Here is a 23,637-nt window from a genome sequence, read left to right as displayed (position 1 = left end):
GCCAGATGAATTTCTATGATTATAATAATGTGTTATGAAGCTAAAATCAGGCAAGAGTTTGAAATTCTTGTAGAAAGGAACATTTGTTCTGTGCTATTTCCCAACTCCAACTCGACACCCCATCAACGCCTTCGAACCCATGCTATATGTGGTCCCCGATCATGTCTTGCCGGAAGCATTGAATCGGAATTCTCCTCGTGAGACAAGTGTCAACCAGAAGTCTGTATGCATTCTAGTGCAGAAGAAGTAGACTCCACATGGGAAGTGAGGAAGCCTTTGGTAACGCGGTAATATTTCCGTCGACTCTCTGGGGGAGGAATGTGCGTGTCGACTGTGCAGAGACACAGAGTAACTTATTCTCCCGTGATGTCGCCGGTCGGTTTGTACAAAATGGTCGTGACGTACTGCGAGTAGAATTATTAGAACGAACAAACAGACCATACAGCAAAGCGGACTTACCTTTCGTTTGTATCTGGTCGTGACACTCGTAGCGAGAACACCATTCTTGATGCTGCTCGTGGCAAGATGGTTCAGAACCGTGTGGTTCGGGTAGTTGAGAACGCTGCTGTCGTCCTTCATCGGGGTGGTACCGTTCAAGATCGATTTCCCCAAAAACAGCGGCAGACTCGGCGGAGTGGCCATATCCCCAATCACATTGGCAGCCTGCAAGTAGGCGGGACTGTCTTCCTCCTTGTCCAGATCAGCCAGGAACTGAGGGATGTCACTACCGAAATCCCCGGGTGCAACTTCTTCCTCGGCCTCCTTCGGCGGCTCTTCCACTGTCTCCCCGGATTGGTCTTGCTTCGGGTCTTCGGGCAGTGCCTGTGGCGGATGGACTCCTGGCGGAACCCCGGACTGCGGCGTCTTGTCGTTTTCTCTTTGGGCATCTTCTGCGCTGATTTCGACGTAGTTGACCAGGTGATTGGTGAAATCCACAGCTGTCGGAAGGTTATCTGCAGCTCTCATCTCGCCATCGACAATAAACTTCAAATGGTGCGTGCCGGGCCGCAGATTCAATGTGGTGCACATGACGGATCCATCATTTTCACTACATCTGCGGTTAGACTAGTTGACCAAAAGGACGGGCAAAACATACCTTCTATGGAGACGAAACTTCTTCTCCCAATTGACAAAAGTTCCCGTCACATAGACCTTCTCCCCGGGTCCCGTCCATTCAATCAACGTGGGCACGGCCTTCCCTACCCCACTCACAGTATACGGCTGCAGCTCGTCCGCCACCTCATCCCCATCCAACGTCGAGCTGCCGACCGTCGAAGCATCTTGGTCCATCTGTTCATCCAGAAGCTGGTCCGCGGGGAGCGATTGGATATGCGAGTCTTCGGGGCCCACGATCGGCGAGCCGGGAGTGGTGTTAGCATCGCCAATGGGCAGGGGCATGCGCGGTGGGCGCTGCAGGTGCGCCGATGCGCTGTAGTAAGAGTTGAGGGGCGGGCCAGAGGGAGCCACGGAGTCGCGGCCCGCGTTATGGCGGGACGTTGGGACCTGGACCGGATTGGTGGGGTCGGGGGAGGGGATGTTCTTGCTTTGAGGGGGCGCGGATCTCCGTGAGTCGGGTCTCTCCTGGTGGCCGTGATGCCGGGTCGGGGAATCGGGGATATTCCGAGTCTGTAGCCGGTGTTGCGAGGGTGCCTGGTATGCTGCCGAGCGGCCGGCGACGGTCTCTTTGGTCGCGGAGGGGTCGGCGGCCACACTTTTGGCTGTCGGAATTGCATTGAGGGATGGTCGACGAACCACCTTTCTGTCCCCCGCTGAGCCGGCATGCGCATGGCCCGGCGGCGCATCGCCGACCGGGCCTTTGGAAGGGTTGTTACCCATGTAGGGCGGGGGAAGAACGTTGGGCGGCGAGGCGAGGATGGTTGGGAGAGTGGTGAGGAAGAGGATAGAGGAAGAGGTAGATCAAGATGGCAGCATGGATGTGCTGCCCATGTCCGAGTGAGTGGGCGAGGGAGTCAATGAACAAACTAGGTGGGAGGAACAAAAGAACAGCGGTTGAAGAGCATGACATCGTGATGCCGCCCCGGTTTGGGCCTGGACTTAGGGCATGCCCTACGCGCCCTACGATTGCCTTCAACCCGACCGGAGCAGCTCTCTCATCCAGCCATGGAATGGTTATCGGCCTTTGCATACGGCCCGGCATTTGTGTTCAGTGTGTGTAGAGCACTGTTCACCTATATGCTGGGTCTGGTCCGGTTCCTGGCCATCCCTCTCCTCTACGTGGGCCATGGCCTCCTCCACCTGGCTCTCCTCCCCTTGCGGGTCCTGGCCAAGTTCGAGGTAAGCTAGACTAGACGACTTGTGTTATACATCCGCTCACGGCACTCTTTCAGGTCTTTCTCTCTTTTGTCACGGGCGCCTTGTTGACCGGGGCGACGATTGGCTTGCTTGTCTATTGGACGGGAGCCTCCCTATCGCACGTCCTGCGCATCTCCGAGGATGATTCCAGTCCGCCGCCAGACGACGTAGAGCCCCCAGAGCCGCCATTCGACTACCTAGCCGAGTATAAGGCCATGGGGGATCGCCAATTGCTCTCGACGGCGATCGTGGAAGAGGAAGAGACCAGCCAGGATAGTACATAACCACACATAGTAGGACATCACCACATCATCACATCATCACCAGCCAACCTAGTGGGGCGTGCCGCATCTAGATTGTAACCTCATCCTTCATTTACACTTTTGTCCCTCCAGAGTTCATCGATATCAAAATCATGTCCTCTTCTCATCATCTCGCGCACTCGCCCCTGTCTATCCTCGGCTACTTTCCCGGTGACGTGACCGAGATCCCTGAATTCGTGATCAGGGCCGAATCCGGCCACCCTACATAGTCCGCCTCTCCTGCGCACGCAATCCCCCTGTCGCATACGTTCATCATGGCCTTCCCGCGGTCCCTGCTGCGTATCCGCACACTGCTCGGCGCGCTGCTTCTCATCATCTTCCTGACATGGGGTTATTCGCGATATGACTCCGACGACTACCGCATCATCTTCAGCGGCCCCGACACGTCGGCGCAGGTCTCCGTGGACCTGACGGAGCACCACCGATGGTTCTGGTATAAATTCCACCCACTCCTCGAGAAGTACGGACCCGACGCCGACCCGCTGATCGAGGTGGTAAAGGCGCCGACGGAGGGCTTCAAAGCGACCAACCCTTCCCCGCGCCCGGATTACCTGTCCCTCTCGGCGGCCGCGGTCGTCACCATGAAGGAGTCGCATACGGGGTTCGTGGACGTGATAACGCACGCGCCACCACCACTGCGTTATGTGCCCGGCACGAAAGGTCTGGTCTCGACGGCCGGAGGCCCCTATCTGCCCGTGCTGGTGATCTCGTTGCGCATGCTTCGTCGCACGGGGTCCAAGTTGCCCATGGAAGTCTTCTTGGCTGATGGGAGTGAATATGAGGAACATATCTGTGAGGTAGTGCTGCCGGCACTGAACGCGCGATGCATCATGCTCTCGCGCATCCTGGACGCGGCACCCATCACCATCTCCAAGTACCAGTTCAAGCCGTTTGCCATGCTCTTCTCCTCATTCGAGGAGATCCTGTTTCTCGATGCAGATGCTTTCCCGCTCGAGAAACCAGACGTCTTGTTCAAGGGCGAGCCCTTCCGCTCCAAGGGCATGATCACCTGGCCGGATTTCTGGGCGTCGTCGGTCTCGCCACTCTTCTACGAGATCATTGGCCAGCCCGTTCCAGCTATGGACCTGCGCCAGTCCACTGAATCCGGCGAGATCGTCATCTCCAAGTCCAAACATTTGCACACCCTCCTCCTGTGCACCTATTACAACTACTGGGGCCCAACGCACTATTACCCTCTCCTGTCTCAGGGTGCCGCAGGCGAAGGCGACAAGGAGACCTTCGTGGCCGCCGCAACAGCCATGAACGAGCCCTTCTACCAAGTCAGCGAGCCGATATGCGCGCTGGGCCACGCAACAGCAGGCGGCCTAGCCGGATCCGCCATGGCGCAGTTCGACCCCATCGCCGACTTCGCACTCACGCGCCAGGGCAAATGGCGCATCAAGGGCGACTCGGCGCCCGCGCCGCCCGTGTTCTTCATCCACGCCAATTTCCCCAAGTTCAACCCGGCCACTGTCTTCATGCCGCAGGATGTCAACCCGGCCATTGCGGACGACGGCTCGTATACCCGTGCCTGGACCATCCCGGAGAATGTGGTGGAAGGGTTCAGCGCCAAGGATGACGTCGAGAAAAACTTTTGGCGCGAGATTCTTTGGACCGCTTGTCAGCTTGAGGATAAATTCCGTACCTGGGAGGGCCAACTTGGGATTTGTGCTGGTGTTAAGGATTACTGGAGTGCCATCTATGGGCCGGAGGACCCCGTACCGGTCTCGTGAAGTCGACTTCGCCCAAGGATATTATCATTACATTGAATCCACCCGCTGGGGCTGCCATTTGATTCAGGCTTCCTTGTCTAGGGATGTGCAAGCACCCGAACAAGTAGTGTCCGGGTTCCGCGAGAGCAAGCCATGGAGGATCTGCAATGGGGTTTGGAACGAACACCCATCCAAGGGACAGGTCAACGCACTACGTGAGAACCTATGGGTCATATAGTGTTCACCGGGTCGGGGCAAGACATCCCCCTCTCGGCGTTGCTTGCTAATACGTCGGTCCTGGAAGATCAGTCCTTGTCTTTTTCCTCCCACTGGGCTGAAAGGCAGCGTGAGATAAACTATTTGTGTCTAGATGTGTGTAAATATATAACTTACCTCGAGATAATTCTTTAGCTATATATATCTCCTTCCGTCTAGAACCAGGGGATAATCGATTTATAGAGAACGTAGTAATTCAGCATTTTGCCTGCCAGTGTATGCTGTAGCCGCCGCAACGAAATCCCGCTGTGTCAGAGAAGTCCGCTAATAATCAGGACCAGTAGCTAATTTGCTAATCAGGGCTGGTTTGAGGTAATCTTGTAAAAGCTATTCTGGTTGCGCTAGGACAGGACTGGTTCTGCAATAATGGTGTCATGACATTTAACCCAAAGCTCTCGAATTGACCAAAAAGAGATTCATCTTTGTGTCAGCCCATGCAGCTAGGGCCAGTAGAATTGCTGCTCAAATGGCGCGTGGATTGGATCAAGGGTGGGAAGCTGGTGATCTTTGCACTCGTTCCTTTCGTGGTCTGCAGCACGCGGCCTGTAGGCATGCCCGGAGCCGTGGCAACGACGCTGATGCAGGAAATTGTGCCTTCGGTGTCCCTTTTGCGCTGTCACGAGAGCCTCCCAAATGTTCGCAGCATTCGATGTTGATGATTTTGTGAGCCGATGTGGGTGGCTGGTACTTTGATGGCCAAAGGCCGTTGGTCATGCACTTCTGCATCCCAGGCTGTCTAGTCCCAGTCTTGTATGGTTGCAATGTTCCATATCGCCGAGACTTGCCAGGCACTGCCAACGGAGATATATTGTCATCGAAGGCTCCATATATATATTTGGGCGAGTTGTTGCATCAAGGTGATAAAGCTGAAGGTTGCAGCCCAGATGCATTTTGTGCTGTGACTAGAACCTTGCGAATGTCTCGTGTTGGATCGAGTGCATCTTCCTTGGTCTAGCGGTCATAATGGAAGGCGTTGATGGTAGGTTGGTGGTTTTCCACCAGGAGGAGGCGGGAGATGAGGAAGTCAAGAGAGGTGAAGAAGGAAAGAAGGAGGAAGGAGAGAGGGGGATGAAGGAGTATTTATGCCGGGAGACAGTGAATGAAATGTCTGAGGAAGAAACAATGGACTGCTGATTAGGAAGTAGCAAACAAAAACAGGAGGAACGCGGGCAACAATTAGCAAACAAATGCAGGTTTGATTTTAATCTAAAGATCCAAACGACTCTAATATAATTCAGGATTTCCGCTTCGCCGCGGCCTGGGCGATCCGTTTCTGCACCTCCTCCTTCGTCAGGATTTTCACGGCATCCTTGGAGAAGACGTAGCTCAGGCCGGACCAGAGGGTGGTTCCTGCAACGAGGTATCTAGATATAGTTAGCAACAATGTAAATAGAAGAGAACCAAAAAAAGAAAAAAACAAGAGTGAAAAAAATAAAAGAATACATGCAACAGTCAGGATTCGCTGGTGGTCACCCACCCAACTACTAACTGACCGGCGTGTGGCTTAAGTACGGCTGAGCGGACGGGAAGCCCTGTTCTCCACACCCTGTGGTCGCATGTACTGAGAACATCCGTAAAGCTGCTCATACCCGCCCACACCAGGTATTCTACCCACAATGAAAATGAAAATAACGCAAAAAGGGACACACTTACTGGAATCCAGTCATGGCCTCGCTCAAGTGCCAGGTGTGAATAATCGACTCCGGGACAACGGGCAGCGCAATCGCACTCCCCACCAGCACCAGCTGCAGCGCGGTGTTGATCTTCGAGATCTCCGTCGGCTTCACCTCCGCCGAGGGCAGCGAGAAGTCCCAGTACCGTGCCATGGTCTTGGGCGGCGGCAGTGATATCCAGCGGTAATAGATGGCGGACAGGGCGAGGCCAACGTCCCGTCCCAGGATGATCACGGCTAGCCAGACTATACCGAACACCAATCAGAACGATAATCAAACAAACACGGACACAGCCACTTACCAGGGAGGGACCCATTCACCGCGAGACATGCCACCCCGATCGTCATCAGCAGCTTGTCGGCCATGGGGTCGATGATGGTCCCCACCACCGTCTGCAGCTGGTAGCGCCGGGCGATATAGCCATCCACTAGGTCGGTGACGCCTGCATAGGCGAAAAGCGACAACGCGGCTGCATGGTAATTGTGTACCAGAAGATAGCCGACTAAGGGGGCAGCGAGTAGTCGGGAGAAGGTGAGGATGTTGGGGACGGTGTAGATATTTTCATGGGTCTTGGGCAGAGATAGTTTTGGAAGAATGCGAGGTTTTTTTGGTGTGCTGGAAAGAAACTTAGAGGGTTTGATGTCAGGATTTAGTTGCAAGCAAACCTACGTTTCCGGGGAGTTTCCCTTCTGATCCCCAGGTGGTTTGGATGCAGTCCACCTCTTGTGCTGGGTCAATAATGATATCCGCACAGGTTTCCGAGCAGCCTGAATGTAACTCGGGCGGTTGGCCGCGCTGGAACAGATTCAGTCAGTCAATTTCAGCATTAAAGTCCGGACAGAATCCATACCCTAAAGGCGATTGAAGTGAAATGGGAGGTCGACTGAAGGTAGATAGAGACTGTGAATAGAGCCCCTGTCTTTGGATGTTCCGATGTTGAGTCAGATTAGACCGAATAGCAAGGAATGGATTTTTCCACGATCGAGGACTCCCCCGAAGAATTTGGCCTGCACGAGCAGAGATCATGGTGACACAAAAGAAAGAAAAACGAGCGTGGTCATGCCCAGTTGCCGGTTTCAGATGGTGGCCTGGCGCAATGCAAGAGGCAAACGGGCAACACAGGAACCACAGGCCCGAGAAAAAGAAAAGGCTATGAATGCATAAACACAGACAAGTATAATACAGAAGGAATACTGCTGGCCGTTAGCTGAGATTTCTCGGGATACCCGGCAGCAGGAGGGAGGGTAAAGGGAACTCATACCAAGAAAATGTGCAGACAGGTAATCCTACAGCAGGGCTCCTGTAGCTGAAAACAAGAACCCCAGACCCAATCAGACAGTTGTCCAAGACATGGTCGGTGATGATGCTGCAATGCAGAGGACGGTGTCAGGGCGGAGGAATGTTGTTCCGTAGCCGAGGTACAAGACAGGCAAACAGACCATCACTACGAACTGCACTTCCTCTCTAGCTCTTTCATGATCAACTGCCGGACCCCGGATGGGTGCATGGCAGGATGTGTCTGGATAGCACTGTTGTGTTGTCATCTGTGAACGCTCTGGATGCCCAGCTGACGGTGTCGAGATGCTGCACATGACAGCGCACCTGACGGCATTCCGATGGCTGGGCGGTATATATACCCCGGCAGGGGGATAATGGGAGGAAACCGCTGCCTAGAGCCATAGAGGTCCAGATGGAGGTCCAAATAAGGTCCTTCGCAGTGGACAGCTTTTTCTGTCCCACCGAGGATGCTTGCCCACGATGGCTGCAACACCACCCACAGAGACCACACCTGGTCCTCCCCCAGCCAACTCCTCTTCAGATCCAGCCAATCCCCAGTCGCAGGACCCAAACATGGCCAACCCTCGCCTTCTTGTCAACCGCGCCTGTATCTACGAACGCCAACTCCCAGGCGACGCGTACATCACCGCGCATGTCCAGCGCCTCCAGCACGGCTTCTACTCGAGCACCGCCGTGTCCGACAAGGACGCAGAGCATGTGGATTTCCTCGCCATCAACTTTGTCTTCCACTCGCCGCACACGCTCTCCCACCGCTTCAAGTCTGCCACCATCCGCGCCTCGATCCACGGCGGTCGCGAAGTGTCTACCTCGGCCATGTATCCGCACGGCTACCCGCCAGGCAACCCGCGCTTTCTGATGCACGCACCGCACTTGATCTACGGCACCGTGTCCCCAGAGACCTTGGAATGGACATTCAGTCTTGCCGGATCGCTGGGCATCTCCGAGACGCCGTTCAGCGCCAGCGTGATTCCCTCGGGCAGCATGAACGGCCAGTATCGACGGTACGAGATGATGCGCATCCAGGGCTCGGCGCGCACGCTGAAGAGCCGCCTCGGCCCGGAGTTCGACGTCGAATCCGGTGAGATCGTCTGGTCTCTCGAGGAAAACAATCTGCAGCGCTCCGGCCTGCCGCGCGAGTTCACTTTTGTCATGCTCATCCAGAAACCCACTGCCGATAGTCGCGTCGGGCTGTCCATCGATATCGAGCCCGTCATCCAGACTTGGTTTGGCAGTTACCCGGGCTGGTACCTGTCCCTGTCAGCGTTCCGGCCCAAGCTGCGTCGCGGTGTGGATTTCCGGCAGGAGACGGGGCAGCGCTTCGAGCCGGTGGATAAGACGGGGCGGTTCAATTTCGCGGCGTTGGAGAGCTCGTTCGATGACTACATCGCCATGCCGGGGAGGAAGTACAGTCGCCAGGTGAGTTTCGTTTTGAGCGCACGAATGAAGCAAAGAACTAAGATGTTGCATAGATCCAAATTCCCCCCGACAATTCTCTCACGCCCATCAATAACTCTCTCCAGCAGAACTATCCGCAGAACTACCCGCAGAACTACCAGAGCCAGTACGGAATGAACATGAACCCGATGCAAATGCTCCTGAACAGCAGCCTCTCCGCGCAAAACAGCTTCGCAGAAACCCAGCTCCGACGACTGCACACGCAGACTCTTCCTTTCGGCAACATGCCCTCAACTGCTTCTTCCAATATGGCAACCAATGCCAATGCCAATACCAATACTGCAGCCCCTGCCACAACATCCACCGTACAAACCGGGTCTGCACCCGCGCCCGAAGCAAACACAATCAACATCCGCCTCCTTCTCGACCACGCCACAGCCTCAAACATCGCCAACATGCGCGTCCAGAGTCCGCGTCCGCGCCGAGTTCAAAGCCCGCAGACCTCCCGACCAACTCCTACAACTTCGAGGGCGACTGCCGCTGCGCCTGTCGGCGGCCCCGGGCGCCGTCCCGAGACGACGTTGCGCCGTACCCGATCGCGGGAGTTTCTCAATACAGGCTTCTTCAGCGGTGCGAACATGAACGCGAACACGAGCACGGTGGCTAGTTTCAGCATGCGCGATGCGGCTAGCTCTCTGCGCGAACTCAAAGATGACGATGACGATGATGATGACAAGGAGAAGGACGAGCGCGACCTCGGCGTTCAGAAACACGGTGGTAGACCTCGACCCCGTCCAAATGGGGTTCACCGCGTCATGACGATGGCGAATCAGCCGTTGACGGCATCCATGCTTGCTTCTTTGGCGGAGCGTTAGATTAGACTACTCACCTTCCCTGACATATCTCGCTGAAGCTGTAGGTTCAGGGCCTTTTTCCCCCTCGTATTCTACTTCTTCCTAACAACTCGTCTCATCTGCATCTACAAATGATCTACCTTACCCTATTTCCGTTATATTTCTAAGTGGACCGCACTGGATGGACTCCAGTGAGTGCTGAGTGTATGACTATGTCTGAGTGATACCAACATCAATAAAAAGATGATTGTTTGACTAAACAGCACTCCATTCCGGTGTGTAGAGACAGAGATTAGATAGACAGAGACAAGAGTCTGTGTGGACGAGGGTATACTGCCAGCAAAAAAACCAAAAAAAGGAACGTGCCTCTTTCCCTCAAGCACAACATATCAAACCTAACCCAAAAAAGGATAACATAACCTCCCTGCTACAAAGATAAAGCATAGATCTGGAACAACACCAACCCTGGAACGAAAAGACTCGAAATCGGATCGAACCCCACCGTCCCACGCACAAGGAGGACATCATTGTTGATCGTGATCGCGATCGTGGTCGCAGATAATAAAATAATATAGGCGACAATGAGTAATAGCAGTGCGGACAGAAAAGCGTGCATGCGGCACCTGGAGGAGAAGAACGGAAACGTGGAGAGGAAAAGGAAAAGGAAAAGGAGTAATGAAGCGCATACATAGTAAGGGGTTATCATAAGCCGACACGCATCGAAAGGGGGAAAGAAAGGAGACAACCCAGAGTTTTTGGGTTGTCGCAGCAGTGGTTTGTTATAGCATCACATCGTCAGAAAAGAAAGATAATAGTCAAAAAAAAAAGAAATAAAAACGCCTCCCGTCCAGACCGATATCAGATCAGAATCAGAGCCAACGTTTGAAGAAAAAGACAGATCCCTTCCAAACATGAAAAGTAAAGCAAATCCACCAATATATGAACAGAGACGGGGGGGTGCGAATTAAAAGACAGAATAAAAAAGACGAACCCAGACAGAAACAAACAAGTACACACGGCGAGAGGACATAGCGAATTTTTGGTCCTCGGGGATATTGAAGCCACAGAACAGCGTCTCTATCTTCAGACAAAAAGCAAGAAAGACGAAAAAAGACCACCCGTTTGTTTCCCGACTCCTGCGCTCCCTGGATTCCCGGACAAACACCATCAAAGAACACAATGAAGCAAAAAAAAAAAAAAAAAAAAAAGGAAAGAGACATCATATTTGAGGCTGCGCGGGGGCAGTCGTTGTCCATGTCGAGAGCGGCTGTGCGGCTGCGTAATGCGCAGGATGATTATTGACCGGGCCCGGGCCGCCCATGTAGTATTGAGGGCGGTCGGCACCAGCATAGTATCCTGGTTGAACCGGGTGTGATTCTCGGCGCGGAACGTTGGGGTCGAGGCCGAGGCCACGAGGTGTTTCGAGGGACGCGCTCGGTGTCGTGTCGAGTTGGCCGGACAGACTAAAGCTGCTGCGCGAGTAGGTAGCCGGCGTCGAGGGGTCCATCGGGGACGTGGCATCGGTGATGGCGCTGCGCGACGAGATGGAAGAATTGCGATACGCGGATTGGCTGTGGTCGGAGGCCGATCGGTTGCGCTCACTCAGCGACCCGTGCATGGCCGTGTTGAGAGCGCTCGGGATCGAGGAGATAGATCCGTGGCTCATCGCTGAATCCATACTGCCGCCGTATGGCCCCCCGCGGAACGCATGGTAATCTTCCGGCTTGGGCTGCATGGCCGCCGTGCCGGGAGCCGGCAGGTACGGGTTTGGCGCGGGCTGTCCCGGTAAAGATGCTGCCATCGAGTATGCTGGGATCGGGCCGGGCCCTGTTTGAGGGGGGTGTGCGGCGGCATAAGGGCTGGCATGCATGTAGAAGTCGGCCGATGGGTTTGGCATCCCGTACCCTGGCGGGGCCATCATCTGTGGGCGATAGCCGTAGAGGGTGTGGGATGGATCGTGCGGGTTCTCCATGGCGCTGGTCTCCAGATCATCGATCGGGGCGCGGAAGCTCTGTTTCTGGGTGAGTTCGGCGCGCGGTCGAAGGTAGCGCAGCGAGTCCACCATCGAGGGTGGGTTCAGTGCGCCGCGCATCACGTCGTCCACGCTGTAGTACGATACCAGGTGGTGGGTCACCCCTGAGACCGTCACGCTCATCGTCTTCTTGACCAAGCCCGAGTCTTTGAACCCGTACGAATCGACCAGCGACCCGACCAATGCTCGCTCCACCTCTGACTGATGGGGCCGGTCTCCGAACGAGCCCTGTGGAGATGTAGGTGAATAACTTGGCCCGTTGCTGTCGTGTCGCGGGTAAGGCTCCCCCGGCCGGGTTGCGGGTGTGGGGCGTCGGTTGGCCTTTTTCATTGCGCGCTTCTTCTCGCCGGGCGGAAATGGTTTGTCCAACTCCCGGTAGACCAGGAAGTTGCCCAGGATGCGACTGGGACTCCAGGTCACCCCGTCGGTCCATCGCTTGATGCCGGAGGAGTTCTCTTCGTAGATAAAAACGCTGCCGCTGCGCACCAACTGGCTGCGCTCGCGATCGTGCGGCCGGCGGGGGACATGGTGCAGCACCCCGGTCAAGCAGGCCTCGAAGAGAAGCAGCGCATCTTGAGTTGTGGCAACGTACCCGGTGAAGGTAGGTTCCAGCACTGCCGCAGCGCCGTTGACCATAGTGGGCGAGTGGGGTCTGTTCTCTGGCTCGATAAGGTTGCGGGCAGGGCCAGGAACCGCGATGGGGAGGAGATGGAGTAGGGGGAGAGAGAGGGAAGGGGCAGGAAGAGACTTTTTTAGAGTGTTGGAGCGAGAGTTAGTCAGTTTGTGGGAGGAAGTGGCAGAAGATAAGCTCCAGGGATCGACCAGGGTCTGATGGAGCAGTCAACCAGCGGGTTTTTGAGTTGGGTTTGGGGGCCCCCCCCTCCAGCGGCCGGATCGACCAAGCACGGGCCTTGGGTCAAGGCATCCAGCGAAAGACAGCCGGATGGTTCCACGGGTGGGCAATCGGACAGGAGTGGTTATGGCAGTGGAGAGACGAGACGAGCAGAGAAGAAGAAGAAGAAGAAGAAGCAGCAGAGGCAGCAGAGGAAGAGGCAGCTGATGGGGGACACGAGGAAAAGGGCAGGATCGCCCGACGGTCACACGGGAGGCTAATTGCTCAGTTAAGCCGAGGTGGGAGTGCAAGAGGTATACGAGGACGAGAGATGAGATCACAGTATTGTATGATCGTGGTGGAGCACCGCCCAATGATCCAGTGATTATTTATTCTCTCCTACTCACTGCTCTTCTTCTCTCGGCCTGCACTGACCAGCCCCAACCCAACCAATTATGATCGTCATACCGGGAAAAGGGTCCAGCCATCGAACCAATCTTGCAACCCCCGGTGGACCTCCGCGGGCCAAGTCAGCATCATCACCATCGCTCTACGATCGCGCCCCGTTCCATGGTTGTTGCCAAACGGCTTAGCACAGCGGGGACTATCGGGCAACTGGAAGAGCCTGGCCACACCCATCATCCACTTGATTGGCTGACCCTGGAGATCTTGCGACTCCATCGAGATCCGGCCTCTGGCGCCTCTCCCCCCCCCCCCTCCTTCTAACCCTCCGGGCGATTTGGAGCGACAAGCCGCGCCTTTCCGCTCCGGTCGGGAATACTGAACAGAACAGACAGAGCAGGCAGGATGATCGCTGGGCAATGTCTAGGCAAAGGGTGGCTCAGTCGGGGACCGAGCGCAGAGTCTGCCTCACCACCCGATGCACCTCCCCCTTAGGGAGATCCCCGGGGCCAAGCCGTCAGCGTGATTCGCTGTGCCTGAACGTCGTGTCCCCCCAGCCCGGGCCGGCCAATGAGCGCCGACGGATGTGCAGGACCGGGCGTGGTCGGAGGGACCACGCGTTCTAGTGCGAGTCTTTCTTTTTCGAGCGTTGGGCCGGCGGGCAGGAGGAGCCCGGGGATTGGCGGCGGCAATCCTTTATTGGATGCGCCGACGAACCTTCGCGGGAGATCCTCAGCAGATCCAATTTGCTGCCAGAGGCAGAAAGAGACGGACTATCCCAATCTCCGGCTGACACGCCACCGGACGTACCCCAGAAGGGCCCCTCCCCCTCTTCCCCTTTCCTCTCATCCGGGATCGGCAACTCACAGCGTGGCTACAGTACGAAGAGTGGAGGGGGAGTATGTATGAGAAACGGGCGCACCGTGCCAGCTGCCGGAGCACAGTCCTCCGTTGTTTCAGGTCTCGATTGGCAGGTCCCAAGGGAATGGGTGAACAGGGAGACGATCCTAGTTGGCGCACGCTTGCTAAAACTCAATTGACGCGGACATGACAGATGTCAGAGCAGAACAACAGTCCAGTCTGTTCGCGGGACCTCCCTCTTTCCTGCGGATCCTCAGGCGGCGCAAATCTGGACTTGGTGACCCAAGAAAAGAGATTCCGAATGGAGGTCGACCTGATCAGTGCGCATTGTGGTCTCTCGCAGCCTCGAAACATGGCAGCGTCAGCTGGAGGGGCGCAAAGGGGGGGGCGGAGTAGTACATACAGTCTTTGAAATCACAAATACATTTTTGACCACGGCTCCTCAGGATGGCGCTCATCTCGACCAGCCCCTTTACCCCACAATCGGGAGATGAAGGCGAATCAGCAGCGGGGAGTGACATGCCTCAGAGCGCCATGACCAGCAGAGAAAATGTGCCATGTCGATCCCTCATGCCTATTCGGCATACCACACCCCCACTTCCACGCACCAGCTACCAGACACTCGGGCCAGGTATCCGTGCGAGGTTGAGACAGGGGGGTGCGCTAGCGGGCACCCGTCCTGATCAGGGAGGTCGATGATGACGGATGATGTATGCCCAACCACCGTATCAGGTCGAAGAGGATCATCCCAGCGCGGCTGCAGCTCTCGACAGGAAAGAAAAAAAGCACGCTAACATGGCCCGGTCAGGCCTGCTGTCACTAGTGCGCGGTGGCGCTGGGGCCATCTCGTTTTTTTTTCCCGCTCTGCTCATTAATTCCCGCAACAGGGCTCGATCTCAGGGGGCGTTTGGGGATGGGTTAGGTTTGATGGTCTGTGATTTTCCTTCTAACGCCTGACTAGCAAACTCTCCCTCTCTCCGTCGACCCAGCTTCAAGATACCCGGACGATGGGCTGAAGATCCGGTATGGAGCCGGACGTACACACTACGGACTAGCCCGACTCCAATACAATAGCTTCACTTCCATACTCCGTAGGCGCAGGAGATCGCTCGGGGTACATCGAAAATACTTCAAAACCGCTTCTGATCCCCATCTGCGTGATGCAACAGTACAGAAACCCGGCGCTAAGATCATGATCATCGTGTGTGATCGTCTATTGTTTCCGTTCCGGGACCGCCGGTTGATGGGCTCCACGCATCAATAATAATAATAATAATAATAATAATAATAATCAATATTATTATTTCCTCCGGGTCGCACGACCGTAGATGGTCGCAGAAAAAGGAAAAAGAAAATCAAATAGTCTAGAGTGGCTAAAAGTCTCGGGGAGTTAAGAGTGAAGGAGTCTCATCGCCATGTGGCTATGAAAACCCAAAAGCCAAAAAGCAAGAAATCAAAAATTTAGGACCGCGCAAACTGCGATCGGCGCCTCGTGTTCCCGCTACTGGATTTCGTGTAGATCGAGGTCAAGCCTGGACGGCGCCGGAGCTTGGCCCCAGCAAGTTAGTGGCCATACAATCCATGTGCCTTGACCGTCGGCCTTCGTGTGGTGTGTGTCATAGCTCTCGGACCAGACCGAGCAGGGAGGAGGTCCAAGTGTTGAGGTGAGGAGTGGTGTTTATCTGCACTGTGTGGCTCTCGGTCTGTTTCCGAACCTTCGAATCGTGCTAGCCGCTTTCATGGGCCGGTGGCCTGGCTGTTGGGATTGGGCTGGCCGCTGTTGGACTAGGATGGTGCTTAGCGGCTGGTACCTTATCCTGAAGCTCGTTGAGTTTGGCCGGGGTCCGGGCCGGGATGGCAGTTTTCAGTTCTCCGGGGTAGTTGGTGAGACTCGAGACTCACGCGACTTGAAACGTGGAGGCGGAAGTGCTAGATCACTACATACTACTAACCAAATGTAACTCTACTCCTGTTTGGAAATGTGCCAACGACTAAATGATCGTATCATCTAACAACACGAGGCAGTCGTAGATCACTGTTCCTGCCACAGTCACAAGTGCCAGGGATCCCTGTCAGAGTGAAACGATCCGCGCACCCCCTTGCGTGATTCCACTGTGGCGGGACAATGTCAATCTGTATGGGGCGATTTTAGAAGGTTTCGAGCTCATGCATCTATATGCAATGCACATCCTTTGAGAAGGAGGGGAATACATCACAAAAAATTGACCGTGGGAGGTCCGGATGAGACGGAAAGATGCATGATTTGATAAATATATATATCGGCGAAAGATATAGTTCTACCTTGCAACATACGATATCATAGTAGATTCAACAATGACTATATGGATTAAGTTTAGAGCTTAACTAGTGAAAAAAGGATATCCCAACGCGAGATTAGACAACACATACAGACTGACACTAAGAATCGATAAACCAGGTGGTAGTGGAGAATGGTGAAATCACCGAATCTTGGCAGTATTGCACAGTTGACGTTCCGACTAAGTACATCGCAATTTTCAAGCCGACCTTCAGTTCTCGAGGCAAAGCAAAAGAGTACTATTGTGCCACGAGATGGCATTTCAGTCCCTCGCCGTGACGGTGCCTCTCAAATAAAATTGCTCTCGTGGAACAAACCTGGCCTTCCTAGGAGAGATTATAAGGCCGATACCAGCCTAGGGAGCGGGATCACCATCTACGTGATCGATTCGGGCTAACCTACAAGTTCCAATGTGTGTCCTCTATCCTTCGTGTTATCGGACTAAATAATGATATCCAACGAGGATCTCGCCGCAACCCCATATAGGACCGTCAATCACTACGTGGTGCCTAATGAGAGAACCCTCCCCTTGACAAATACCTCCAAAATCCAGAGTGGCGAAAAACCTGAGGATATGACAGACTGGGTGAACCATGGCACGAGCGTTGCCTGTGTGGCCGGTGGGCTGAAATATGGTGTGGCATCTAACGCCAATCTCTACCTAGTGAAAGCGACGAACGCATGGCAGCGGCCGGGTTATCGCTTGTCAAACCGAAAGTACACTATTTCCGGCCTATCAGATGCATTTGTTCATATTTTGGGCCACATCACATCTCATACGAGGGGAGAGGCGGTTGTCAATATGTCCTTTGGTAGGTCATTATCATAAAATATGATATGAACCTCATGTTGATCTTCAAACGAGGTAAATACTCTAGTTGGACGTGGACGAACTCTTCGAAAACTTCATCGAAAATCTTGAGCGTCTTGATGCGTCTCCAGTTATGTTCTCAAAGGGACGGGTATATCTACTTCTTCGTACACTCTATGTTTCCCTAAGCTTAGGTCGAATATACCATTTTCGTCCGAGTTTTATTCTATTCTTTCTCGCCATGAGTTTTTCTAGCGCCGACCAAACTCCTCGAGTACTTCCGCTCGGTCTGCTAGTAGCTACAAGTTGGTTGTGTGTTGGTTGCTGGTTGCCCTGCACTTAATATGTACCCACACGTGTACGCTCTCACAGCTCAACCATATTACATGACTCGTGGATGGCCCGGAACATGTCCGAGGCAGCAACCATTTTCCGGTGACAGATTGACCTCCCTTCGTTGTGGTGTAGATCTCCCCCGGGACACTGGTATGCATCTTCACCGTGGTATACATTCAAGAGAAGAGAAAAGTGATATACATAAGCACATGGCCGACAAAAGATCACCGAATCCACATAGTATACAGAGTATAGCAGCGCAATGCGATAAACAATCCAAGGCGCCATCAGTTGCCCGCTAGTAACGATGTCAAAAATAGAAAAGAAAAGTATCCACCCAAAACCAAAATTCAAGGCGACGAGCGAAGGACCTCCTCGGCAGCAGCCCTATCTGCCTCATCCCGCCCATCCAATTCCTGCGCACCAAACCCATTCCCCTTCCTCACGTGCATCAGCAGCCTCAGTGCCCCAGCGGGCGTCATACCTTCGATCCGACGAGCCATGCCTACGCTGGCGGGACGAACCCGCTCCAGCGCCTGGCGCTCCTCGTTGCTAATTCCCGGGATGCAGCTGTAATCCAGGTCCGCAGGCAGAAACAGGTTCTCGTCCTGCTGGAATCGACGGGCCATCTTTTCCTGGCGCTTGAGATACGGCGCGTAGCGGCCTTCGATGGCGACGCGCGTGCGGATCTCTGGTGCGAAGGAGGAGGGCATGTATGTTGTTGGCCCTCCAGACTCGATGTGAGGAATTAGCGAATCGATTTGTGCATCTTCAAGACAGAGCATGTCTAGTGCTGAGCGGACGGAGGTGTCAGCGCGGATCTTGAAGCCCCGGCGGGACCATGCAACTGATGACAGTTTTGTGCTGGCGAGGAGAGATTGGAGTTCTCGGATTTGCGTTTCCGTGTCGCTGAAATGGCGCCAGCGCTTGTCTGAGACGACGCCGGCCTCGCGGGCCATGCGGGTTAGGCGTAGGTCTGCGTTGTCGGAGCGCGTGGAGATGCGGTATTCGCTGCGCGTGGTGAACATCCGGTAGGGCTCGGAGACACCCTTGGTGATGAGGTCGTCGATCATGATGCCTATAAACCCGTCGGACCGGGTGAGGGTCAAGGCGTTTTGGTTTTGCGCCGCCAGCCCGGCGTTCGTGCCGGCGATGATACCCTGTCCGGCCGCTTCTTCATAGCCCGTTGTGCCATTGATCTGGCCTGCCAGATAGAGGCCGCTGATCAATTTTGTCTCGAGGGTTGGCCGAAGATTCCGGGGGTCGATGTAGTCGTATTCCACGCCGTAGCCCGGCTGGAGCATCTGGACGTTCTCCAAGCCACGCACCGTGCGCAGCATGGCAAATTGCGCGTCCGCAGGAACGGTCATCGAGATGCCGTTCGGGTAGATCACTTCGTTGGGCGCAAATCCTTCCGGCTCCAACCAGATCTGGTGCCGGGTCTTGTCTTTGAACCGAATGATCTTCGATTCTAGCGACGGACAGTACCGTGGTCCCCGGACCGTCTCGCGAATGTGCACTGATTTGTCCAGATTGGCCCGGATGATCTCGTGGGATGCTTCGTTAGTGTGGGTCATCCAGCACGTCAATTGGCCCTCGTCGCCCACTTGGACGGTGTTGTTGAGATATGAGAATGGCTGTGGTGGTGAATCTCCTCTTTGCACTTCCAGGTTCGAGAAATCGATCGTCTTCATGTCCAGCCGGGGCGGTGTGCCGGTCTTCAGACGACCTAGCTGAAAGCCAGCGTCGCGGAGTGACTTGCTTAGTCCGTAGGTCGGTGCCTCACCCATGCGTCCGGACGGGAAGACATCCATACCAATATGGATCTCGCCACCCAGAAAAGTGCCCGTCGTAATGACCACGCGTCCGGTAGGAATCACCTCCCCCGACTCCAAACGCACGCCCACGATCTTACCCTGCGCCCCAGGGACATTCTCTCCCCCATCCTTCGAGACCACAATATCCGCAACCTTACCCTCCACAATACTCAATCCCTGAGTATTCGTCAATTCCTCCAGCATATAGTTCTTGTACAGATCACGATCGATCTGCGCACGCGGTCCCCAAACTGCCGGCCCCTTGGAGCGATTCAACATCCGAAACATAATTCCCGCCTTGTCAATAATCCGGCCCGCAACACCATCCATGGCATCCACCTCGCGCAGCATCGTGCCTTTCCCGATCCCGCCGAAGCTGGGATTGCATGAGCAGACGCCGATATTCGATCGCGATGGCGTGATCAAAGCCGTGCGCGCGCCGGACCGTGCTGCCGCGGCGCATGCTTCTGATCCGGCATGGCCGCCTCCGATCACGACGACGTCGTATGGTCTGTTTGGAGATACAATAGTGAGTTGAGTAGTACTTCAAAAGGGGGGTTTGGAAAGTCCTACTGTGAGCCATCGGAGACTGTGGCCAGACCGCGGTGCGTGTAGGCCAGTACTGAGCGCAGCCAGTACCTCTGCTTCAGCAGTGGCCGTACTGCCATTGCTCGAGAAGCCATGGTGAAGGAAAGTTCGTCAGTCGCAGCAGAAAGAAACATTCGCGGCGATAAGAAAATCACGTCATCATGTGACCTGTACCCGATAACGCCATCCAATTGTAGCCCCGCCGATATTCAACTTTCAACTGCCATCTTCCTCAACCATCATTGAATTCCAATCCAGCACCATGAAGGCATACTGGTACGACAACAAGCCGGTATGCTACAGTTCCGTCATTTACGTATTACAGCAAGACTAACTCGACGAACAGGGCGACCAGCGTGAACCCCACGATTCCGGCCGCCCAGCCACAGAAGACGACCTCAGCCGCCTGGGCGTGCTATACAAGCACTGCCCCACAATCGAAGCCGTGGACGTTATCGCCCAGGAGCGCGGCTACAAGAACCGCGACCAGATCTGCGTGTCGCCCGCGACGATGGGCGACGTGTACGAAGACAAAGTGAAGATGTTCTTCGCCGAGCATCTGCACGAGGACGAGGAGATTCGCTACATCCTCGAGGGGGAGGGGTATTTCGATGTGCGTGGACAGTCGGATGAGTGGATTCGCATTTGTCTGGTTAAGGACGACATGATTATTCTCCCGGCGGGCATTTATCATCGGTTTACGACTAATGAGCAGAATGTATGCCGCTCCCACTCCCACTCCCTTCTTGTTTGATGGGTTGACTGATGGATTTGTAGTATGTCAAGGCTATGCGGCTGTTCCAGGATGAGCCCAAGTGGACGCCGCTGAATCGTGGCGCTGACGTCGATGCGAACCTGCACCGTAAGACTTATGTGGATACCGTGCTGAACAAGGCTACCGCGGTCAATTAGAGGCCAGAGGATGGGGGTTTCGGCTTGATACATATTTTCATTCTTTTTATAATTGATGGCATCGGTTGAACTGAGCCCCTCGAGCCATTACGATGCATATGAACACTGTGGTTCTCCCAGACTACGTATACCAATTGAACTTTTGAAATCATTATTCGGCTAGGTTACAAGTATACACTGTATGAAGTGACACCAAATTGAAGACGACTTGGCGTTTGCACAGTTCCCCCTTAAATTGCCGGCGTCGGGGACGGCATCGCACCGGGCATAGTGAACTCGTCGCTCAGAGCAGCGCTGCTATCCTGCCGGGTCATGCTCGAACTCCGCAGGCCGCCCATATCGACATTGAAACTGCTCGTCCGCGAGCCAACGCCCAGTCCGAACCGCGCATCGGACGGTCCCCGGAAGCGCAGTCCCTCCAGCTCCGCGTCGTCCGAGAACCGCGGTGGCGGCACACCCAGATCTGCGGAGCCAGCACTGCGTGGTGGTGCAGAGGAGCCGGCGTCAGATTCATCGCCTGTCCGTACACCCGTCCGGCCCATCCGCGGCCACAGGTCTGGCAGACCCACGACCTGCACGCGGGGCTCGACGACGCGTTCTTCGAACCAGGCGTGCACGCGGGCTTCCACGAGCTGGGCTATCTTGGGCACATCCTGCAGTCTGCTGCGGGATCCGATGAGCGAGCGCACTGACAGGTCTAGTCGGTAATCTGGGAGGAATGAGAACGCGACATTGCTTTTGGGGCTGGCTGTTTTGGACGAGGAATCCTGCGGGTTCCCAGTCTCTGCGGAGGGATTGGGTGAATTGGCACCGGCCGCATCACCTCTCTGGTTGTTGTCTGTCGGGGGAGCCGGGGACATGGACGGGTCCGTAGGTAGGGATGTTGATGCTGGAATCAAAGAGATGCATAGCGTTCCTGAGAAGCGAACGACAGAGACTGACAGGGCCACTGGCAGGATGGCAGATCGCGGTTTGGGGTAGTTCAAGACCATGGATGTTTCAACCGCAATGGAGAGATTATCATCGCTGAGGTCGACATCCAACAAAGCCTGCAGCCTCCCACCATCGGAATTGGGATCATCGACTGCGATGATGCGACAATTACTGAAAATGGGGAACTCCTCGCCGAGCGATATGTCTGTGACGGTAATCTTGTCAATAAACGAGGGTTTTTTCTCCGGGTTGTTCATCGCCGCGGTCAAGGATTTGAGGATGGACGAGGTGGGCGAGTCCTTCAGCAGATACGCGGTCTGCCGGTACTGAGCTATTGTCTGGGCGATGAGAACATTAAACCAGTCCAACGACTCGGGCTGGTGCGACGAGTGGTGCATCCGATGCCGGCCATGTTTGGAGGATGGGTTGGTGGGGATGGCGCTGTAATAGGTTTTGCGGAGGATGGAGCGGGTGTTGGTCGCAGATGAAGGGACGGGTCGGAGGACATTGGACGTGGAGGGCTTTTCGCGCAATGTTTTTTGGCCTCCTGCTGCCCCGCCTCCTTCTTGTGGCTGGTAGACGGAGCTGTACCGGCGGTGGGTGGTGCGTGTGGCTAGGCCGCGCGACGGGGGTGGTGGTGGCTCGCCGAAGATGAAGAACTTGATGAATGCGCCGATCAGAAGGACTACTGACAGCTGCCCGAGGAGGAATCCCTGGGTGAATGACAGGCTGGGGTGGGTGTTCGTTAGCAGTTCGTTCAGACCGACAAGACGCGGATCGAGGGGAAGCACGTACGAGGACGGAGGCTGGACTAGCGCGGGCTCATCTAGAGATTGGTTAAATAGTGGACAAACAGAAACCGACGAGAAGCAACTCACGTTGTTGGAGAGCCATCGTCATCCATCCCCATTGGAGGTGAGCTGTGCAGGGAAAGGAAAGATGGTTCGGCCTCGGGATGTTGGGCCAGGCTGGGCTTATCGCTTATCAGTTGGACTATAGGACACTTTCCTCTTTCCTCTCGATCTCTTCACCAAGTCCTCAACATGCATCCTCTTCTCTTTGCTCTCCTTACCCCTTTAGCCCTCTCCGACACACCACCGGGCGAAAATGCCATCCTTCTCTCCAACGTCCACGCCATCAACCTGCGCGGAGACCGCCAAACCACCTCCCGCCGCGTCCCTGCCATCCCCCAGCTCCACTGCGCCGGCCCATCCAAAATATGTAATCTTTACCACGTCGAGCAGATGCACTGCACGAATCTGGGCAATGACGCAGGAGACGACAAGGAGGATGTCCAATGGGCCTGCAACGCAGCCTTGCCGCCGGAGTTCAAGTTGGGCGCTACGGATGTCGTGTGTGAGGGCTACCGGGATGCCGATGATGAGTGGGTGCTGAAGGGCAGCTGTGGCGTGGAGTATCGGTTGCTACTTACGGAGAGGGGGCAGGAGAGGTATCGCGAGAAGATTGAACGCTTACGTCGAGATTCTTCTTGGAGTGAGCTGGTGGGGTTCCTTGTTGTTGCGCTCACCATTGGCGCGCTGTTTTACATTGGGTGGTTGTTTATTAAGGCTTGCCTTTGGGGAGATGGAGGACAAGGAGGAGCAGGAGGTGGTGGTGGTGGTAGAGGAGATGATGATGATGATGATGATGATGACCCACCACCACCGTACACGCCATATCCCAATGGCAGCAGTGGGCAACAAAATCATCCCAGCGTGGATCTCCACCTGGCCAGGAACAGACATCGCAACACTGGCGGACATGGTCCTGGACAAGGCAGTTCTTCGGCGCCGCTCTCGGCCACGTCAAGCAGTACAGGCTTTGGTTCGACTAGACGTCGATGAGATGGGAAAACGCAAGGTGCATTCGTTAATAAACAAAGAAACGAACATCTATACACGCAAGTCCCCAAGGGACATTAGCAAACACCAGAAAAAAGCGCCCTAATCCA

General features: G+C 55.0%; 11 protein-coding genes across 11 annotated transcripts; 5 read left to right on the top strand and 6 right to left on the bottom strand.

The window, feature by feature from the left end:
* Positions 1 to 159: 159 nt before the first annotated feature.
* N7474_003299 (uncharacterized protein) lies at positions 160 to 1,029 on the bottom strand (the record flags this gene model as incomplete). The annotated part of the gene is made up of 1 exon (XM_057194714.1): positions 160 to 1,029. One exon carries the CDS (start codon positions 1,027 to 1,029, stop codon positions 160 to 162), a length of 870 nt encoding a protein of 289 aa, XP_057056069.1.
* A 36-nt stretch (positions 1,030 to 1,065) lies between these two features.
* Positions 1,066 to 1,836, bottom strand: N7474_003298 (uncharacterized protein; the record flags this gene model as incomplete). Its single annotated transcript, XM_057194713.1, has 1 exon — positions 1,066 to 1,836. One exon carries the CDS (start codon positions 1,834 to 1,836, stop codon positions 1,066 to 1,068), a length of 771 nt encoding a protein of 256 aa, XP_057056068.1.
* A 285-nt stretch (positions 1,837 to 2,121) lies between these two features.
* N7474_003297 (uncharacterized protein) lies at positions 2,122 to 2,845 on the top strand (the record flags this gene model as incomplete). Its single annotated transcript, XM_057194712.1, has 3 exons — positions 2,122 to 2,295; positions 2,349 to 2,589; positions 2,709 to 2,845. The coding sequence occupies 3 exons, from the start codon at positions 2,122 to 2,124 to the stop codon at positions 2,843 to 2,845; spliced, it is 552 nt and encodes a 183-aa protein (XP_057056067.1).
* A 45-nt stretch (positions 2,846 to 2,890) lies between these two features.
* Positions 2,891 to 4,369, top strand: N7474_003296 (alpha-mannosyltransferase; the record flags this gene model as incomplete). The annotated part of the gene is made up of 1 exon (XM_057194711.1): positions 2,891 to 4,369. The coding sequence occupies one exon, from the start codon at positions 2,891 to 2,893 to the stop codon at positions 4,367 to 4,369; it is 1,479 nt and encodes a 492-aa protein (XP_057056066.1).
* Positions 4,370 to 5,858: 1,489 nt separating this feature from the next.
* Positions 5,859 to 7,323, bottom strand: N7474_003295 (cardiolipin synthase; the record flags this gene model as incomplete). Its single annotated transcript, XM_057194710.1, has 5 exons — positions 5,859 to 5,988; positions 6,278 to 6,542; positions 6,599 to 6,912; positions 6,967 to 7,092; positions 7,148 to 7,323. 5 exons carry the CDS (start codon positions 7,321 to 7,323, stop codon positions 5,859 to 5,861), a joined length of 1,011 nt encoding a protein of 336 aa, XP_057056065.1.
* Positions 7,324 to 8,055: 732 nt separating this feature from the next.
* On the top strand, positions 8,056 to 9,866 carry N7474_003294 (uncharacterized protein; the record flags this gene model as incomplete). The annotated part of the gene is made up of 2 exons (XM_057194709.1): positions 8,056 to 9,012; positions 9,066 to 9,866. The coding sequence occupies 2 exons, from the start codon at positions 8,056 to 8,058 to the stop codon at positions 9,864 to 9,866; spliced, it is 1,758 nt and encodes a 585-aa protein (XP_057056064.1).
* Positions 9,867 to 11,064: 1,198 nt separating this feature from the next.
* N7474_003293 (camp independent regulatory protein) lies at positions 11,065 to 12,513 on the bottom strand (the record flags this gene model as incomplete). The annotated part of the gene is made up of 1 exon (XM_057194708.1): positions 11,065 to 12,513. The coding sequence occupies one exon, from the start codon at positions 12,511 to 12,513 to the stop codon at positions 11,065 to 11,067; it is 1,449 nt and encodes a 482-aa protein (XP_057056063.1).
* Positions 12,514 to 17,786: 5,273 nt separating this feature from the next.
* Positions 17,787 to 19,936, bottom strand: N7474_003292 (tRNA modification protein MTO1; the record flags this gene model as incomplete). Its single annotated transcript, XM_057194707.1, has 2 exons — positions 17,787 to 19,764; positions 19,827 to 19,936. The coding sequence occupies 2 exons, from the start codon at positions 19,934 to 19,936 to the stop codon at positions 17,787 to 17,789; spliced, it is 2,088 nt and encodes a 695-aa protein (XP_057056062.1).
* A 167-nt stretch (positions 19,937 to 20,103) lies between these two features.
* N7474_003291 (acireductone dioxygenase (Ni2+-requiring)) lies at positions 20,104 to 20,753 on the top strand (the record flags this gene model as incomplete). The annotated part of the gene is made up of 3 exons (XM_057194706.1): positions 20,104 to 20,133; positions 20,188 to 20,559; positions 20,619 to 20,753. The coding sequence occupies 3 exons, from the start codon at positions 20,104 to 20,106 to the stop codon at positions 20,751 to 20,753; spliced, it is 537 nt and encodes a 178-aa protein (XP_057056061.1).
* A 230-nt stretch (positions 20,754 to 20,983) lies between these two features.
* mmm1 (ERMES complex subunit MMM1) lies at positions 20,984 to 22,580 on the bottom strand (the record flags this gene model as incomplete). Its single annotated transcript, XM_057194705.1, has 2 exons — positions 20,984 to 22,512; positions 22,565 to 22,580. The coding sequence occupies 2 exons, from the start codon at positions 22,578 to 22,580 to the stop codon at positions 20,984 to 20,986; spliced, it is 1,545 nt and encodes a 514-aa protein (XP_057056060.1).
* Positions 22,581 to 22,729: 149 nt separating this feature from the next.
* On the top strand, positions 22,730 to 23,530 carry N7474_003289 (DUF1183 domain protein; the record flags this gene model as incomplete). Its single annotated transcript, XM_057194704.1, has 1 exon — positions 22,730 to 23,530. One exon carries the CDS (start codon positions 22,730 to 22,732, stop codon positions 23,528 to 23,530), a length of 801 nt encoding a protein of 266 aa, XP_057056059.1.
* Between the last annotated feature and the right edge of the window lie 107 nt (positions 23,531 to 23,637).

Source organism: Penicillium riverlandense (assembly GCF_028828495.1).
Source record: "Penicillium riverlandense strain IBT 135883 chromosome Unknown utg000002l_segment0_segment0, whole genome shotgun sequence".
NCBI classification, from domain to species: Eukaryota; Fungi; Ascomycota; class Eurotiomycetes; order Eurotiales; family Aspergillaceae; genus Penicillium; species Penicillium riverlandense.
This window is presented reverse-complemented; position numbering and strand designations above follow the sequence as displayed.